We start from the raw sequence: 19353 nt of genomic DNA on the forward strand, positions 1-19353 counted from the left end.
AATTCATTATAGTTCGAATAATAGAATAAAGCGCACAATTTCTACTATTATTCTAGCTCAAACTATATTTAGTATTCATCTAAATGTGAAAGCTGTTTCTCTTTCATTTAATAAAGAGAGAACAAAAAATTAATCTCAAACGTTCTTTGTCTCTGCCAGGTTTATAATTAAGCGAAGAATGGGCCAAACACATTTCTAAAGATTATCTCAAAGTTTAAACGTGCACCTACATATCGCAAAGATCTTGGCAACTTTAAATTCGCACCTAATCTCACGCCGTATCTTCTCCCCTTTTTTGTGTTTTAATAAAATAACTCAACCCGAAACAGTGGGGCTAACAAAAGCTATGAAAAGTCGTACCATCGGGTAATCTCGATAAAAACCGGTACGGTCATAAACTTGACCCTCCGTTATCCTCTCAGAATCAACACGAAAACTAAAGAAACTCTGGCCCGGGAATGATTTACGTTCAGTGACAGTAAAAATGTGGGTCATATTGGGAATTAAAATTTTATTGTTATTGTCGTCTTAAGATCGAGGAGATAAGATAATATATACTTGGATGGACGTATCTTTAATTTTTCAACTGAATGGAGGCTCTCAATCTGACTGAACTCGTATATTTTTTATGTTTTTTATTGAAATTGGACTTTTTTGTTCTGTCATCGTATTACTAGATGGCACTGTTTAGAATTTTAGTAAATATTGCAGAATACCAAAATCTAAGACACAAGGTATTAGTTACACAAAATAGACGGACTTTTAGCATAGCTTTCATTTAGATAAATTTATATTTTGTATTATATTTTTTTAAATGATTCTTTTTATTGAGGTATGCAATGTAAAAGGTAATGCAAAATAAATAAAATTGATAAGCGAAGTGACGATAAATGTGGTAATAGTTTTCTAATTTTTTGTCTACTTTTTTTTGTATATACACAAAATATTTTGCAACAATTTCGATAACAATTTTTGCAATATACTAGATTTACTCTTGTGTTGATCTCATATTAAAATTTCTTACGGTAAAAGTAGTTTTCTGTTAAACATAACCTTAAATTTTATTTCACATAATCGTCAAATAGCTTCAGTGAGTTCATAAAGTGCTCTTTATTTTGTATAAAACGTATCTCCGTTCCAAGTTTGGACTTAATAAAAAATAATAGGCATTTTCGTGAAAGAAGTGATTAAGTTTAATTTAGAGCCGTGGTAGGGATTCTAAAAAACGTTGATTTTTGAGCAAGTATTTCTTCAAATTAGTCCTCCATTATATTTGTTAAAATAAATAGAATAGAAAAAAACGTATTGAGGTAGATATTTTAATATTTCAAGTACAAATAATAGATTTATTACTTCGCGAAAATTACAATTCGTAAACATGATGTTTAAATTCGGATAAAAGTCGGTTAAATAATATTTAGAGTTGAATCATCATTACCATCATCATATTAACTATCCATTGCAGAAAATTGAGGGCTTTTGCAAGTAGTTGCAACCACAGTTAAGCTTTGTTGTACATACCAATATTTTTACGCTTATATAGTGTGCTATCATCATCTTCTTAAATTGTGTGTTTAAGAAGATGGTTTCGAAATTGTTAGCCCCTATACTTGGAGTCGCTCTGAGAATGCATTACCATATGAGAGCGTTAGTTAAATTCACTGGAATAAATGAATGTATGAAAAATATTCTTCACCTCGAAGAAAAATAAAGTTGCATAAAGTTTTAAATATAAATGTTACAAAATACAGCTATTTTTCTATTGTAATAAAATTGTAACAAGATGTCTGTATATGGGAGAGGGGTCTTAAACCAATAAATGCCAAAACAATATTTTTAAGTACTTTTGTTTGTCTGTATGTTTGTTTTGATATCACGTAAAAACTACTACATCAAATTATAAGCGGTTTTCGCAATTGTATTTTTGAAGCTCTAACTTAATATACAGTATACGTTTTATTAGAATACGCCATCTATAAGTGAACTTGATCATTGTTTTTTTTTTTTACTTTTGAACACTTTTTCACATATACGAAGTTGCGGGCAAACAGCTAGATTTAAATAATATTACGTAATCAATATAATTAATTACATAAATAATTACATCAAGAAGTCACAACACAGACAATGAGTTGTAAAAATAAAGCAATTAAGTAAATTATTTTTGCAATAAATTATTAAATTTTTATAATCACAAAATGTGATTATTACATTTTACAGAAACGAAATCCTTATCGCTAATAAAAGAACATGCTTATAAATTACAAAATAAATTACTTCTGATATATAGGTATATTGTTAACATTTTCGTAATAAAACTGAATATATTTTGTTTACTTTCACTTTGGGGGAACATCGGAACAAATTAAATTAAAAACTCTGTATACCCAAACTAACCGCAAACTTTGTCGTTAATCTCAACAGATAATTGGAATATTTCAATTAATCCGACACCGCTCGATAAGAACTTGGACATTGATGAAAATGTAAATGCCTTAATCAAAATTTCGACGGTGAGTCCTGATAAGTTATATAGAGCCAGATAAACCCCACGACAAGGTCACACCAGTCAGGTGATCGCGATAATAGGCCGCACGCCCCAAGCAAAACTTCCGACGTTTTATCCCCGCAAATCGACACGAAAACATTTTCAAAAGAAACTAACCATAACTTCCGTGTGCCTAATGGAAATTCGCCCGGAGACTCCTAAGCCTACTCCAACTGTGTACGAATAGATGTTTTCCTTATAATACTCCAATTCGGGTCGTCACTTTCCATTTGTTGTTATTATGTCAGATATTTGTGTTGTTTTTTTTATACAATGACTTTTGGCACTCGGTTTCCGGTTCTTGGTTCGCGTACCTTTTCATACCAGGTCTTTACGCATTACTATACTAATTTGAGAGTTACAGACGACCAAAGCCATAAATATTCACGTCTATACAACAATAATTTGAAAGCCACTAGCAAGTCATCGGCGACGTAAGTCATTAAAATCTAGAACGAACATAAAAGATCAAACGTGATGAAAGTCAGACATACAAAGTTTTACTCAAATTGGGTATTCGATTAGAATTATTTTGTTTAATTCCGCTACCATTAGCATGTGTATGACTGCCAACATCCGAAAAATTACTCTTATTGTTAGATTCCGAGCAGCGATCTATTAATTTGCCTGAAGATACCTCGTTTAGAGTACACGTGTCGCAAAACGTGCTTGAACGAAATGCCAGTCGGAGATTGATACTAATGTGAATTGTTGCAGAACTTTTGGTAATAAGAATAGTAATCAATCTTTATTGGCAGTCGCACATATACTAATGTTAGCGGAATTAAACAAAATAATTCCAATCCAGAATTTTTGGCGTTCCGTTAGTTTTGCCCACCCTAATAGAAGACAGGCGTGACAGATATGCATGTATGTAATTCTAATCAAGTAACCAGTAATATGGACTTTCGCAAGTTAATATCTATTTTAATAAAATATTTATGCTAGAATCACATTGTAGCTACTTTTGTCAACGGCAGCAACTTTAGGTTACTGTAAATGTTCATGTTCATATGCTTATTTGAAGCAACTAATGAGTTGTTTGCGATAAATGACAGATTCTATTTACATTAACTTTATCACTTGCATAATTATGACAAATATATCGATTGCTTGAGTACCTCTGTCCCATTTGTGTTTCAACCGTGAAGCAGTTGTGTTTGCATGGCTGTGTTTCGGTTTAAAGGGTGGGATATGGCGTGAATTTACTGGGTACAGAGGAATAACACCTGAGTCCTCAGGAATGGCAACGCATGGGGGGTATCATGAGCGAAACAATATACTCTGTTATGTCTATGGTACTGCTCATGTCTATAGGCGACGGTTACCACTTTCCATCAGGTGGGCCGTCAGCTTGTTTGCCATTCTAAGTTGTATAAAAATTGGATATGAGAAAGATTCACAAATATAGATGGAAATTATATAAACCATAAGCACGTCACAGATATACTAGATTTAAACACGATTTCATTTACACTTTCTAAATTTATTTTTAACGACATTTGCAACGCTGTTTTCTTTGAAATTTTATGTAAGGACTCGGAATTCTAATTTAGCATGAATTAATTATTCTATTGAACCTCATTTACGACCAAAAATTGACACTCAAAAGACAGACACGGTCGCTATTTAAATCCAACTCTATGGCGTGGATTAAGATCGTGGTTTTGTTTTCTGTCTACACAAAGTACAGTTAATAACGTTATCGACGAAAAATGAGGGTCGAAAATGCTTGTGTACATAATATTGAATCTTACTTAATGTTATTTTCCTTCATGATTTATTAGAATTATCCCGAATAGGCTCTTCCTTGTTCGCAAATTTACTTATCTGGTTTGTGAAGACTTATAAGAGAATGCAAATATTAGATAAAAAATTACTTGCATTTTTATTATGTTCATGCAATTAGATTATTATTTAATATATAATATTATAAAGATCATTGGCACTAATTTTGTCTATCTCAAAGGTATGAATATATAGAATAATAACTGTCTTTTTCTTACGTGTACAGTTTGTTATTTTTTTTCCTAATTCGACAACAACATACTCGAACCAATTTAGCTTTTCCTTTCTCGTTTTAAACCAACATTTTCTTGCAAACCAACTTGCTCTCGCGTTGTATAACAAATGTAGACTGCCGGCCTTACTCTGCGGATTTTACAGTGCTCGTATAGGGAACTAACTCCAATACGCCACTTTTCAAGAAACATGCCGTTTGTGGTTACAAAGCGACAGCTAAAATCCCATCCGAGCAGTCCGCACTTATGCGGAATGTACAAAACAATGAACGGATGGCAGCTGCTCATTTCAGTAAGCGATAGCGACGCAGACGTGAATGAATATGAAAGCTCCGCATGATTGCCGAGATCCTCCTCTGAATACTCATATCACAAAACCTTTTGTTACGAGTCAATGAAAACATTTTCATTTCCTCGGCCACATTCAAGCTACGTTCGTAGTTTGTTTATCCGCAATTTGAAGATATTTGGGGCGCGTTCGATGCCTTTTGTGATTCTCCGCGTACTGATTTCATTTTGATTGTGAATAAATTTTCGTTGAGAACAGAGGTAAACACTGATATTTACATAAACACGCCGAAACGAACGTATCTATTTGAATACGACGGCATGGTAACTGTCGTTTATTCGTAATATTTGCCTATAATTTCAAGTACGTTTGTGATGAGCGACAGTAGAATTTATATTGTTACAAATTCGTGCTAATTTACAAATAATTAATAAAGAAAATATTTTAACACGATATAACCTGTTATACTTAAGGATCAACTAGGGAATACAGAGAATCCAATAATATACAAATATCCCAGAAAAGTCACTAATGCTTTACAAGCTCAACATAAAATAGATTCTGAGAATAACGCTGTAAGTTCTACAATCGAGTTAGGGATTGATTTAGAACCTAGAGCGTGATAATAAATCTATCGTTTTTTTTTCACGCAGAGCTTCCAAGTAAGCCGGTGATCTTTGATGAATACGGCAAAGAGATATCCGGCATCGCAGGTCCTTACAACGAAGGAGGAGATTTCAAGCTTATTTGTTCTGTAAATGGGGGTAAGTCCATGTTTTTATTGCACAGAATTTCTTTTTTGTGTACAATACTTGCTCGGCACGCTTATGTTACAAAAAAAAACTAATTTGATTAAAGTACAAGAAAAGACGAAGGATGAATAAAAGGTTTCTCATTACATTTATATCAAATGGTGAAATCTTAAATCATGTTTATGAGAACGAAATAAATTTACATGTTTCTGATTTACTTTTTTTTGTTTTTCTTTGTCAATAATAGGATTTTCTGCATCAGAAAGGATTGTGAATAATAAAATTTTTATGTTTACTTTTATTCGAATATAAGTATAATTAAGTTTGCCATTATTTTACATATTTTTTCTATTCAAAAAACAATGCCCTTGTTCTTCCATCCAGAAAACTTCTTACTTCGTTTAATATGTTTTCTATTTGACATATTTCCATTGTTTTATGTAATCTATTACCAAGAGTATACTGACATTAAGGAATCGAATCTTCTTAATTACAATAAATAATAATTAAATTTACCTATATTTTAGACGCCATTGCCATATGGTTCTGGTATAGAATGGGCCGCTCCTTTTATTCCGTGAGTGTGTAAGAGGCGGCTGACCTTAATGATCGAAGGGTGGGCAGCAGCGTCTCTCTTAAAACATCACCAAAGCCTAACTGCTGTTGCCAAATCGCTTACCAAGCGTAGCAACTATTGGCAAAGACCACCTTACCGTGACGGCCTGTGTTCAGCAGTGGACAGTGACGACTGACATGATGATAATTTACACAAATTTTCTAAAAAAAATATTGATATGAAAATATACCTAATATAAATATTATTATATAAATATTACTGTTCTAATAAGTTTTGTTTGTTTCAGGTAATCCAACACCAAGAGTGCAGTGGCATCAAGGAGACACGATCCTGTCCACATTAAGTGCCGGTGATCTCCAACCTTCTGGACTCACCAGATCCTTAACTTTAGTTGTCAGAAATGCCTCTAGAGTTCATCAATCATCAGTATACACGTGTACTGCTGATAATACCTTACTAGCACCGCCTCAGAAAGTTACAGTACGAGTTAATCTTTACTGTAAGTATTGAAAGTCTGTACTATTTCAGTAGTGAAGTGATGTATGATATATAGAAAGAAAGTGATTCCTGATACACAACTAATGCTATTTCAGAAATCGGGACAAATTGTAAACTAATTTATACAATAAACTGGTATTATGAATAATTGAAGGATTGTTAAGAAATTTTATTTTTTAAGACTCTATTAAGTAGTTAATGAATGCAAGAAAAATATTGTTCGCTTCAAAGATACAGTCTTGTATATTTTATACATAATATTTTCAGGTTGAGTAAGTAATAACAGGGAAACAAAGCAAGCTAATTCTTTTAATTTTTATAAGCATGTCTGAAGATAAAACTTAGAAACCGGTCACGTGTATAAATAATAAAAACACATGTGCGGTTCTGGTATAGAATAGGTCACTCCTTTCTTTTTCGTGGGTGTTGTAAGAAGCGACTAAGTGAAGGCAAGGGATAGGCAGTAGTGTCCCTCTTAAAATATTTTTAAAGCCTAACTGCAGTTGTTAATCTGCTTGCCAAACGTCGCAACTACTAGCAATACCTCCCAAGCAGGAGCCTTATGTTCAGCAGTGGACATTTAAAAGCTGATATGATGATAAAGATTGGTAGGTAAAACAAGTATTTTGAATAACATTATAGAGTCGAAATAAATTATAATAGAAATAATTTTCATTTCGAAAAGAATATTACAGCAAGCAAATATTATTATTATCAATCTATCTTATTAATTGTATGATTGATTTGAACAGCGGGTAATTAAAGTATTGGCAAAAAAGATGTTAAAACAAAATTATTTATTTCGTAGAAACAGAAGCGAAATGTTTTATCCATAATAATAAACTCATACAACTCAATAACTTTAAATCTATAACTAATATTAACTCAGTTGTAATATTTTGCGTATGTTGTTACATATGTTACGTGTGTTGTTATATTTGGTATAGACATACATATATATTTAACATAAAAGACGATATTCTACGCTCTCAGATAACATGTTTTTTATTTGAAATCTGTTTGCGAATTATCTAGATTCATATGTTTGACGTAGACGGTGTAAAGACTGCGTGTGTTTATTTTATTTATTTAACACTTTATTGGACTTTATACATAAAAATATACAATTAAAATTAGAAATTAAAACTCAGTCGGATAGAATACATATCAAATAATAAATATAAAGAATATAGGTATAAAGACGATTTTGTTACTACGACTAGAGTTTGTTCTTAAAGATAAACTTTAGTAAAAGAACAAACCGATAGAAAAAAAGAGTTTAATTAGAAACCAGTTTAATATATACCATATATGTATATATCAAAACCTTTGTTCTTTTTTGTAATTGGTTTAAAAGTAGGTCATATTACACATATGTATAATGTGAAGATTACAGAAAAGCATACACGGAATAAGTAATTTAGTTGTTTTAATGAACCAATATTATTTTAAATCCATCTCTGAAATGAATGTTATCATTTATAATAATATCCTCTCATGGGATAGACTTACGTCCTCCATTGGATTTGCATATGAGTATAGTGAAATGAAAATAACTTTCATATTATGTTACATATAACAGTTGATCATATGACTACGTAAAACTAAATAATTTTGGATTTATTTCCATTTTATTTTTATTACATTTCATCGTCAAAAGAAAAATTTCCTTACTCACCAAAATTCAATGGCTTTATATAATTTATATAAATACATGTATATTATTCTACCTACATACAAAATTAAATTAATTTTGCTAAAACATTTTGTGTTTTCTTTTACAGCACAAAGGTCGACTTAGCGGAAATTATTTATAGTAATATGCTCGTAAATTATTTTATGGAATAATAAATTAAATTAATTGTATATTTTGTTTCTTTGTTAGTGAGGCCACTCACCGTGGAAATATTGTCACGGGAGCAACCTTTGTCGGTTGGTAGGAAGACTGAGCTACTATGCAGGTCGACTGGTGCGCGACCACCTGCGATAGTCACGTGGTGGTTGAAAGGAAAGCAGCTAAACTCAATCACTAAACACAGGGTGAGCTTAAATAAAAAAAAAATCGACATTAGTTATAATTAAGCATATTTCTTCCCATCATTGGAAGAAAGGTTCTTGAGTGGCGACCTCAAATGTATTGCAGGGAGTCAGTAGATGCAGCTAGCTCAGGACCGTTCCTTATGCCAGTCTATGGAGGAGACCTATATTTAGTTGTGGACAGATCATGGTTGAGATGATGAATCATATTTGTATTGCTTTCTTTTCTGTGGATGTCGTAAGAAATGACTAAAGTAGCTTATGATGGAAAGAGCAGCGCCCCTCTTAAAATATCCCCAAAAGATAAACTGTGGTTGCCAACTCGCCTGCTAAGCGTGACAACATTTGTCAAAACATTTGGTGTGGTGCTATAATAGAATATTGTAGATAGCTAATGACATTATTTTTCAACAGGAGTTAGACGACGGTAATGAAACCCAATCAATACTTCAATGGACTCCATTAAAAGAACATAACGGTCAAGTCCTCACTTGTAGAGCGGAGCATTCTAAGTTCAACCAATCCACGATAGAGAGTAAACTGCCGCTGAACATTTACTGTAAGTATTTTATTATACGTATTAATTTTTATTCTACACAGTTTTCCGTATGCGAAAGCTTTAAGTTACTCAGCGAGATATGAAGAGATGCTCGGAGTTTCTTTGCGTGATAGAATCCGGAACGAGGATATTCGCAAAAGAACCTTAGTTTTTGTACTTCGTTCGTGTAATTATATAATGTATAACATACGATCGTTGAAAACAGTCTATGGAGGAGGATAGCTGATGTGATAATGGTCATATATATATATATATATATATATATATATATATATACAACTTAGAATCGTCGCCTATAGACATGAGCAGTACCATTGATTTACCAGAGTATTCCGGTTTGCCCATAATACCCCCCATGCGTTGCATTCCTGAAGACTCAGGTGTTATTCCTCCTTACCCTGTAAATTTACGCCATATCCCACCCTTCAAACCGAAACACAGCCATGCAAACACAACTGCTTCACGGTAAAAACACGAATGAGACAGAGGTACCGAAGCAGACGACTTTTGTACAAAGTCTCGTTCTAGTAAATGTAATGTAATGTCTGGTAATGCATAGTAAAATTCTACCTTCATTTAGTGGACTTATAATCGTATGGTATTCTTTACCAGTCCACCATTGAGCAAACCGGGAAATAGGTAGGCAGTGTAATATTGAATAGATGAAAAATAAAGCAATACTTGATATAGTCTTATATTATAAACATATAATTAGACCAATATATATGTACTTACACATAATATATCAAGTGAGTAAATATATACATATAATAAATACATACAAAAATATATACATAAAATTTTACCGTATCAAACAATTAACTGTATTAGAAGAGCAAATAACATTCTATGATTTAAACAGTTGCCAGCAAGTTTAAGTTTAAAGGGAAAGTGATTTTTGTAAAAAATAGCTGCGCAGTACATACATATATACATACATACAAGACATATATGTCTACAGTCATCATATTTATTGGATTAAAATAATACTTGTACCAATAAATGTAACTTTATTTCAAAATACATTCAAAGAGAATAGAACAGTAAAGGATCGGTTATATTCTGTTTGAACTTCTCTGGCGTCCAATTTGTATTCCTTTATCATTCACTTCATGCATTACACTCTTGAATTTATTTGATTCCAATATATTTCTGAAACTTAATTATTTACTGTTCTCTGTCGATGTGGTTGGTAACTTGTGTTGGAAACTCATTGTTGATTATATAATATTATTCAAATTTAAATATTTTGAGGGTTATTTAAACATGAAAATAGAATATTTTACCTAAAGAACCATAGTCAATAAAGTACAAAATCTCTTGTTCATCTCGTCAGTTGGTTACACGTGTCGGTATGGGACGCTCATATTTTTAGTTTACCTACGAGAACATTCGCTTCAATGAATGGTTGAGTGTAGACAAAGATTATACTATTGTATAATATTTTTAATTAAACTAACTTTTTTACGTGTCTCCGTTTGAATGAGATTCGCTTTAATTGTACTATTTAAAATCGTTCCTTACTTACTGTTCAATTGATGCAATTAAATTAAAACTTAATAGAAACTTCATGTCATTTAAAACAATGACTTGAAGTGGTCTTAGTATAATATGTAACAGCGTCATGGTCATTTCAGCCAGTATCCGTTCACTGCTGCTCCTAGTCCTCCCCCATAGACTGCCATAAGGAAAGATCCTGATCCACTTGCATCCACTGACTCCCTACAATACATTTGAGATCGTTACTCCATCTAGTGGGGGTCGTCCTACACTGCGTTTGCCTGTACAGAGTCACCACTCAAGTCTTCCAAATCGGTTGTTGGTTCTTAGAGCTATGTGACCAGCCCATTGCCACTCCAGCTTGCTTATCCTTCGGGCTGAGTCGATTACTTTGGTGCTTTTGCGGATATCCTTGTATGTAGCATAGGTAATTCTAATTTCATTACTCTAGTAACGGCCTCAATAACTCAGTAGTAATCTTAAAGACACGCGGCAGCGGTTATATTATTCTGTTATATGAAAAACTAAGTATAAATATTTTAAATATTATTACCAATTTATCATTTATCGTAATAAAAGCAACACTATTTATCGATGCAATAATATTATACATATAATATAAATGCTCTTACGTCTATACTTTATATAGCAACCAATAAAACCCGTCGGGAACAAATAAACTATTTTGTATGTTAGTTGGATTCTTTCTGGGAGTTTATGTGTTTTTCTCTTTTATATATTTTATGTTATATATTGTTACTACATAGTGTAATGTTTAGTTCAATTTCGATAGGCTATTGATAAATAGTTACTAATATTTCTTGTGATTTAGCATAGAGAAGATGACAGATTTCAATTGTAACAGACATTCATTATTTATTACAGTAACTGTCAAAATATTTTGGATATTTATAATAGAATGTATTGATTTATGTTCTATCCCTATAATAGAATGGTTTTTTTTTATACAACTTAAAATGGCAAACAAGCTGACGGTTGACAAGATGGAAAGTGGTAACCGTCGCCTATAGACATGAGCAGTACCATGGATATAACAGAGTATACTATTTCGCCCATGATACCCCCCATGCGTTGCCATTCCTGAGGACTCAGATGTTATTCCTCTGTACCCTGTAAATTCACGCCATATCCCACCCTTCAAACTGAACACAGCCATGCAAACACAACTGCTTCACGGTAGAAACACGAATGGGACAGAGGTACCCAAACAATCGACTTTTGTACTAAGTCTCCCTCTGGTAAATATCTGGTAATATATGTAGGAAAACTATATTATTGGAAACTAAACTAACTATTTAAATATTATAATTTAAATATATTTACATTCAATTCCCTTGTGGTCCCGGCACAGAATAGACCACCTCTTCCTTTCTCGTCGGTGTCGTAAGAAGCGAGGGAGGGCAAGGATTGGGCAGCAGCGTCTTTCTTAAATTATCTCCAAAGCCTAACTGCAGTTGCCAAACCACTTATCAAGCTTGGCAACTATTGGCTAAACCACCCCTTAGGGGAGAGGCTATGTTCAGCAGTGGACATTTAATGGCTGATATGACATATGAAATGTATATAAATATACAAACACAAATATTACATACCCAAGTTTATGAGGACAAAAGTTTCTCTTTTAATCAGCTCTTGAAGATATTCTGCGATTGTTTATAGAGGAATAACACCTGAGTCCTCAGGAATGGCAACGCATGGGGTGAAACAATATTCACTGTTATGTTCATGGTACTGCTCATGTCTATAGGCGACGGTTACCACTCTCCATCAGGTGGACCGTCAGCTTGTTTGCTATTCTAAGTAGTATAAAAAAATATTGTCTTTCACATATTTGTATTGGGAGATTTTTTTTAGAATAATAAAACGTCATTTCACGATAGACCTATTTCAACAGATGTACCGGTGGCAGTAATACATTTAGGTGCTAAAATGAACCCTAACGACATAGAGGAAGGCGATGACGTATACTTCGGATGCGACGTTGATGCTAATCCCCCCGCCTACAAAGTCATATGGGAACACAATGTAAGTAATTTCTTATCTACTTAAAATTCATATTTTATGGTTACACAAACTTACCTTAAATGAATTTTAACTTAACGCACAGAGATATCTTTGAATATGTAGTACATAGTATATATTTTATTAGAAGAAAGTCTTCAGCGTTTTAATAATTATTTAAATTTAATTTGCAATTTTATTTTATTTCAATTATACTCTTGTAATATTTGGATATTTTTATATGTAAATACCCTAAGTACCTAACATTAAGACAGGTCTAGATTTACCTTGTTTGTTGTGTAATTATATGGGTATTATAAGTTATTTTAACTCATTGTAGTAATTATAAATGTTCAAGTATAAATAAATAAACATTTATTTGTATTATTTAAGATTTCTTTCCATAGATACATTAAATGAAATGAAATGAGTTTATTTGCATTAAACAGTTTACAAGCCACGTGGTATTATTTTGGCACCTGTTTAATTGCCTTAAAAGATGTAGGCATGCAAATATTTTACATTTTATATAAAAAAAAAAACCGGTAATCAAAATTATAATTTAAATACATTATTTAAATTGACTTTACATATTAAAAGTCTAGATTATAGTACATTATATATACATAAATTTACTAAAAATTCTCTTTACACGTTACAAGAGCATAATTCCTTTTTTTAACGCAGAAGAATCATTGTTATGAGTTTGTTCATAATAAGATAAGAATGTACATTCTATGTAAAGGGGAAAGGGATTGTTAATAATGAAGTCTAACAGTCCCATTGCTAGCAATATAGAAATATAGAGACCCGTTTTGAAGTCGACCTGTTAAGGTTAACAGATCAACTTTAACACGGTTTTCCTTAAACTCATCTTTATTAATGATCGTTAATTGATGAATACGTCATGATAGGCCATAACTGACCTGCTTCATCCTCACCTACTATCCCTCGCTGGTGCTTCACCTCCGGTATACCAGTAGCACAAGTGGGTTTAATATTCTATTTTCATCCATAAAAATACAACCTGTATAAGAGTCAAACTGAGAACATATTACTATACTGTTCACGATTTTTGAATCTTTTCGAATGTAACATCTCGTATAATTAATACATTATTTTTTAATAGCACTAATTTTACTTATTATTTAATGAACACTTAATTTTAAACAGCATTTAATAAAAATATAATTGGTCCATTAAATATAAAGTGTGCTCTAAAACACTTTTAATTACTAATCACTTTGGAAAGTTAAGTACCTATTTATTAATTCTTAAACCACAGGCTTCGTTATTTTAAAAATAAAAAAAAAACCTTTTTTAAATAAAACCCATCTTAGGCTTTAAAAATATAATCGTCACAAGTAAAAAAAAATATTAAATAACTATCGCTATACCCTGGCTTTGCATGGGTAGATAGATAGAAAGATAATTTAGTATTTTATATTTCTTTTTTATATTTTTTGATACCTTGGGTTTCACGATTGTAATTTTCGTAAGGATTTCTAATTTATTTGAAAACAATATATGGCTTGTTACTTCCTGACAATGCAGCTTTCTATAGGTGAAAGAATTTTTAAAATCAGTTTAGTAGTTTTTGAATTTATCCATTAAAAATAAGCAAATAAACAAACATACAAATAATGAAATCTATATTAATAATCTATGTTTATATTTATTTATATTATATCTATATTAATATCTAATTTATAATATTAGTATAAATTTACTTATAGATTGATAAAATAATTTGTATAAAAATTATTTGTAATGTAATGAATATATTATTACATTACAAATAATTTTTTACAAATATAAAAGTAACACGACAACAAGTAATAAATAATGTTACAAACCCATCAAATATGTGAATACTTCTAAAAATTCGATGATCTAAATACTATGAATTCTTAATCGTTCGATGCTTTTTATGGTCATTTTATTAGTCCATAAATGTTTTGTGTGGAACCATAAAACTAGAATGTCAATGGTCTCAGTATATTCAGAGAGCACCGCAGTTTTTCAAATACAACCGGCTTTTGGCGAATGAAATAAAAGATATGTATTTTCAAACGACCTCAAAAAGGCTTCATTTTGATTGAATGAGGTCGACTGTCAACCAACTTAAAAAGTCCTTGTTTTCAAGTTTTTCTTTATGTTTAAACTGGTTAGAAAAAAAAAATATTATAATGTTATTTATTGAATAACTATTTATGTAGTTTTATAAAAAATATTTACCGATATTTTCCATTATAATGTAATATACTAAAAATAATAAAAAGATGTCGTTTCGCGGAACCTTTTATCGAAAATCTGATAAGGTATCTGAATGTAGAATGAATGTTAGCAAACTTCTGCTTTCATTTCCATATCTATATAAATAAATACCAATACATATATTTAAATATATATTTAAGTATGTTGTATGTAAGTACCTCACTCGAGAACAGTACTAACTTACTCGTATTTGACAATTTTTGTTGTGTTTGTTATTCATATATATAATATAATAAATAAGTCCATATCACTGATTATTTAATTAAATATAATAATTCTATTTAAATAGCCAATAATTTTATTGTCGATCAAGGTATCTATGAAAGAAAACATTAAAAAAATCGTATGAAGAGGTGAAAAGTTTTTTTGATTTCGTCTTATTTTCTTAATTCGTACACCCGTATAAAGTTAGGACAGGCAACGAGTAATATTATATACATATATAATATCACGATACGATTTCTATATTTAGTTCTAATCAGAGTGATTATTGTTCTAAGAGAACCCCTGAAGCTTTCGCTCGAAATTTGCATGAACTCACTGCTAATTATGTCAATTATATCTATTATGTCTGGGTAAAGCCTAACTGTGGTTGCCAACCCGCCTGCGAAGCGTGACAACTACTGTCAAAACCCTCCTTTATGGGGGAGGCCTATGTTCAGCAATGGACAGTTAACGACTGACGTAATGATATGATGATGTCTGGGTACAACATGAAATACGAGTACATCGTAGTAGATGTGTATTTAACCCTTCTTTGCATGATTTTTTTATATTGGTAAAATAAATCAAGGTAATAATATAATTCGTGTTCAAAATTAAAGGAAAAATATTTAAAAAAATAAATGTGACAGCTGTTTTTTTTTCTGCAATGGACATTAAAAAGATATCCAAACACGACGATCAACTTAAAGTAAACTTGTTCTTTTATATAATTTTTGGGCATTCAATGTTGTGATGGAAGTTTCAAAGAAGGGTTAAATCCTTTGATATGTATTTTGTATTTAAAACCGATGGCTTTCGAATAAAAATTGTTCTTAATTTCTATTTGTAATTGTGTGAGAGTTTGGTCCTAGAATGTCAGAAGTTTTATTATGCCTTTCTTATACATGACGTGGCTTACTGAACGACGGTTTTTACATATATATATATATATATATATATATATATATATATATATATATATATATATATATATATATATATATATATAACAGAGAGAGTAAATAATTTTTGATATATCACAAGCGTACAGTCCACCTAATGGTAAGCAGTTACCGTATGAATACCTGTAATACCAGAGGCGCGTATTACTTGTGTTTTGCCGACCCTGAAGTAACCCCTTTTTTTGAAGAATCCCATGCTGTAGTCGCTACCCAAGATCTGAGCTCATTCCATAACCTGAACGTGCGTGGGAGAAAACATCTCTGAAACCGAGCTGTACGCTACCATCTAGGCTTCAAGATATAAGGTCTTAGGTATATTTTATAGGCAGGGGTTAATCTTGAGACATTTGAATCACAGTCAAGTATTGTTAAATTGAGTTCTTCTTTATTGCTTTTGTTTATTTTTACCAGGGTGTTCTGCTACAGCACAATCCAGCAGGTGGAGTGATCCTGACTGGAAATACGAATCTTGCACTCCGAAACGTTTCAAGACACCAAGCGGGGAAATACTCGTGCACGGCTTCCAACGTCGAAGGCGATGGGAAGTCACCGCCATTGCATATGCAAGTTGTTTGTAAGTACATTTATTGCTTCATGTAGAACAATAAAAAATATACTCACGACTTTAATTCTTTGTGCATAGGTAAATAGGTAGATACTCTTTATTGTTTCCTCTAACCTTTAAATGGAGAAGAGAGTGATTATAAACAGTTTGATCGGAGGCACGATAAAATTCTGCATACATTTATTTATATATATATATATAAAGTGTTGTGTGTTAAATTAGGATATAACCTACTCGTATACCAAATTTTATTCAAATCTGGTCAGTAGTTTAGGTGTGAAAAAGAAACAAACATCCATCCATCCATTGTTACAAATTGCATTTATTACATTCAATAGGATTGCTAACAACGTGGTGATTACTAAAAATTCTTATAATTTAGAACCAATCGTCGACTTGTTAATGTTATTACTGACAGACCAATATTTCACAAAGTATTTTTGTATTTAATGCGACAGAAACAACCCAACCGCCAACTAACAGATTAATTTGGATTATTAACGTGTTGTCCATTATCCAGATAATCAATTTTTAATTCGACTTGCAAACTAGTGTTGTCCTAATTAGAAACTCAGGAACTATGAAGTTTGAGCCATTAAGATCCAATACAACTTTATAATTTGAACGGTACCTATCTTTATAACTTTACGCGACGTTTATTAAGAGTATTATGCACTAATGAACACTATTCTTACATACGAGTACATCCAGGGTCGTAGCTAGATTTATGTTTAAGATAAGGCAAAAGAAATTTCTGGTAGGGCAGAAGCCATTATTATATGACTTCGAAAAAGCGAATATGTCTAATTTTCTTTTGGCCTTTCATATATTAGGTAGGGTATTTTAAGGTAGGGCACTGCCCCTCAATGCTTCCTCTTTATCCTAGCTACGGCTATGAGCACATCTCTTATTTCATCAACATTCATAATTCATCACATGCATGCGCTCCAATTCCGGTCACGCAGTATATGTATTAGATCATCATAGATTCTGTTTCGTTGTCTTCAGCTGTAACGAAATTTATTGAATGCAATTTATTATTATTTTAATGTTAAACCTACCTCTACACAAGGTAATAAATAAATAAATATATCGAAGTACAATAATTTCTACTTATTTAATACTTTCACATTTCGGGTTCTCAAGGTTGACTGGAAGAAATCCTTTTAAGGGATAAGTCCGTCTGTGTACATTTTTTGTTATAATAGTACAGTCAATGAAGGTTTTCGTTAAATCTCCATCGATTTTCATGAAAATTGGCGAGTAGGTGGGGGATATCTTAAGAAACAAAAGTGACATAGTGCCAACTTGTTCTATTGCCCAGGGGGTGGATGCTACCCCTTCTCAGGGGTGAAAATTTATTTAATAAAAATAATTATAACCTAATATCTATACTGTAAGTGAAGCCCCAAAAGTATGTAAATAAATAATAATAAATTAAAAAATAATAATTTAATAATACCAAAATTTTGTATAGTCTCAGCATAGAATGGACCACCCCTTACTTTTATCGTGGGTGTCATAAGAGGTGACTAAGGAAGTTAAATGTTCAAGGGGTAGACAGTAGCGTCCCTCTTAAAACATCACCAAAGAATAACTTCGGCTGCCAATCCGTCTGCCAAACATGGCAACTACTGGCAAAGCTCTTTTTATGGGGGAGGCGTATGTTCAACAGTGGATAGTCAACGACTACTACGATGATGAATATGTAAATGGCTAGTATTAATATTTTTATTTTTAAATTACAAATTCAACAGAGACCGACTTATCTGATAAATGTAGATGGAAATAAATGTAAATAAAAATAAATTTTCAATTGGTTAAATAAAAAAAGAGCTTCACTTCTTTTAAATGTGTATAAAATAGATGGCTGTATAAAAATAGATGTAAGATAAAATGGCATAAAAACTTCTCGCAAAGTTCGAGGGAAAAGGTGGCAAAAATACAGTGTAAGGAAGTTTGTTATTCATTGTACACCATGGATGAATATCGTCGATAAGAAATTCGCAAAAAAGAAACTCCACTGAAAATAAACCGCTGTTCTGAGGGCGATGATTTTTTTTTTATAATTATTTTATGTTTGCCCACGATTTCTAACAACATTATAATTTAATATTAACTCGCAACTTCGCTCGCGTAATCTGAATACGTAGATAGACCGCAATATAGAATAATAATCTGTCATTCTACGTCTCAAATAATTTATTCAATATATTTTTTCTTTTATGGCTTGCGTTACAGTAATTAAGGCATCTTGTCCTTGCTATTGGATACGGTTGACGGAATACTTATAGAAGAGGGTACATGGTGTATTCACTACTAATTTAGGCGCAATATTTGGGATCAAGAGGAATAATTTATTTATTTAAATTTTAATGCACATATACATTTGGCAATCTTAACACTGGACGGTGTTCTCTACCAGTCAATCATTGGGTAAAACTAAGAAATAAGTGGGCGGTGCATTATTGAATTAAGAAAATAAAATAACACTATATAAAACATATAATTAGACTGATATAAATATACACATAATATGTTA

The 19353-nt window shown here is 31.8% G+C and overlaps 1 protein-coding gene across 3 annotated transcripts in view; it reads left to right on the plus strand.

Annotated features, from left to right (window-relative positions):
- LOC113523373 (hemicentin-2-like) overlaps positions 1-19353 on the plus strand; it is a 218290-nt gene that overhangs the window by 171248 nt on the left and 27689 nt on the right. For all 3 annotated transcript variants that reach the window (XM_026909322.3, XM_026909321.3, XM_026909323.3), the window contains exons 5-10: positions 5512-5622; positions 6474-6686; positions 8571-8725; positions 9137-9281; positions 12697-12827; positions 16658-16820. In XM_026909322.3, the coding sequence (XP_026765123.1) occupies positions 5512-5622; positions 6474-6686; positions 8571-8725; positions 9137-9281; positions 12697-12827; positions 16658-16820 (918 nt within the window). The remainder of the gene's footprint in view (positions 1-5511; positions 5623-6473; positions 6687-8570; positions 8726-9136; positions 9282-12696; positions 12828-16657; positions 16821-19353) is intronic.

The sequence above is a fragment of the Galleria mellonella genome, unplaced genomic scaffold (genome assembly GCF_026898425.1).
Source record: "Galleria mellonella isolate WM207_F2 unplaced genomic scaffold, CSIRO_AGI_GalMel_v1 utg96, whole genome shotgun sequence".
In the NCBI taxonomy this organism is placed as follows: domain Eukaryota; kingdom Metazoa; phylum Arthropoda; class Insecta; order Lepidoptera; family Pyralidae; genus Galleria; species Galleria mellonella.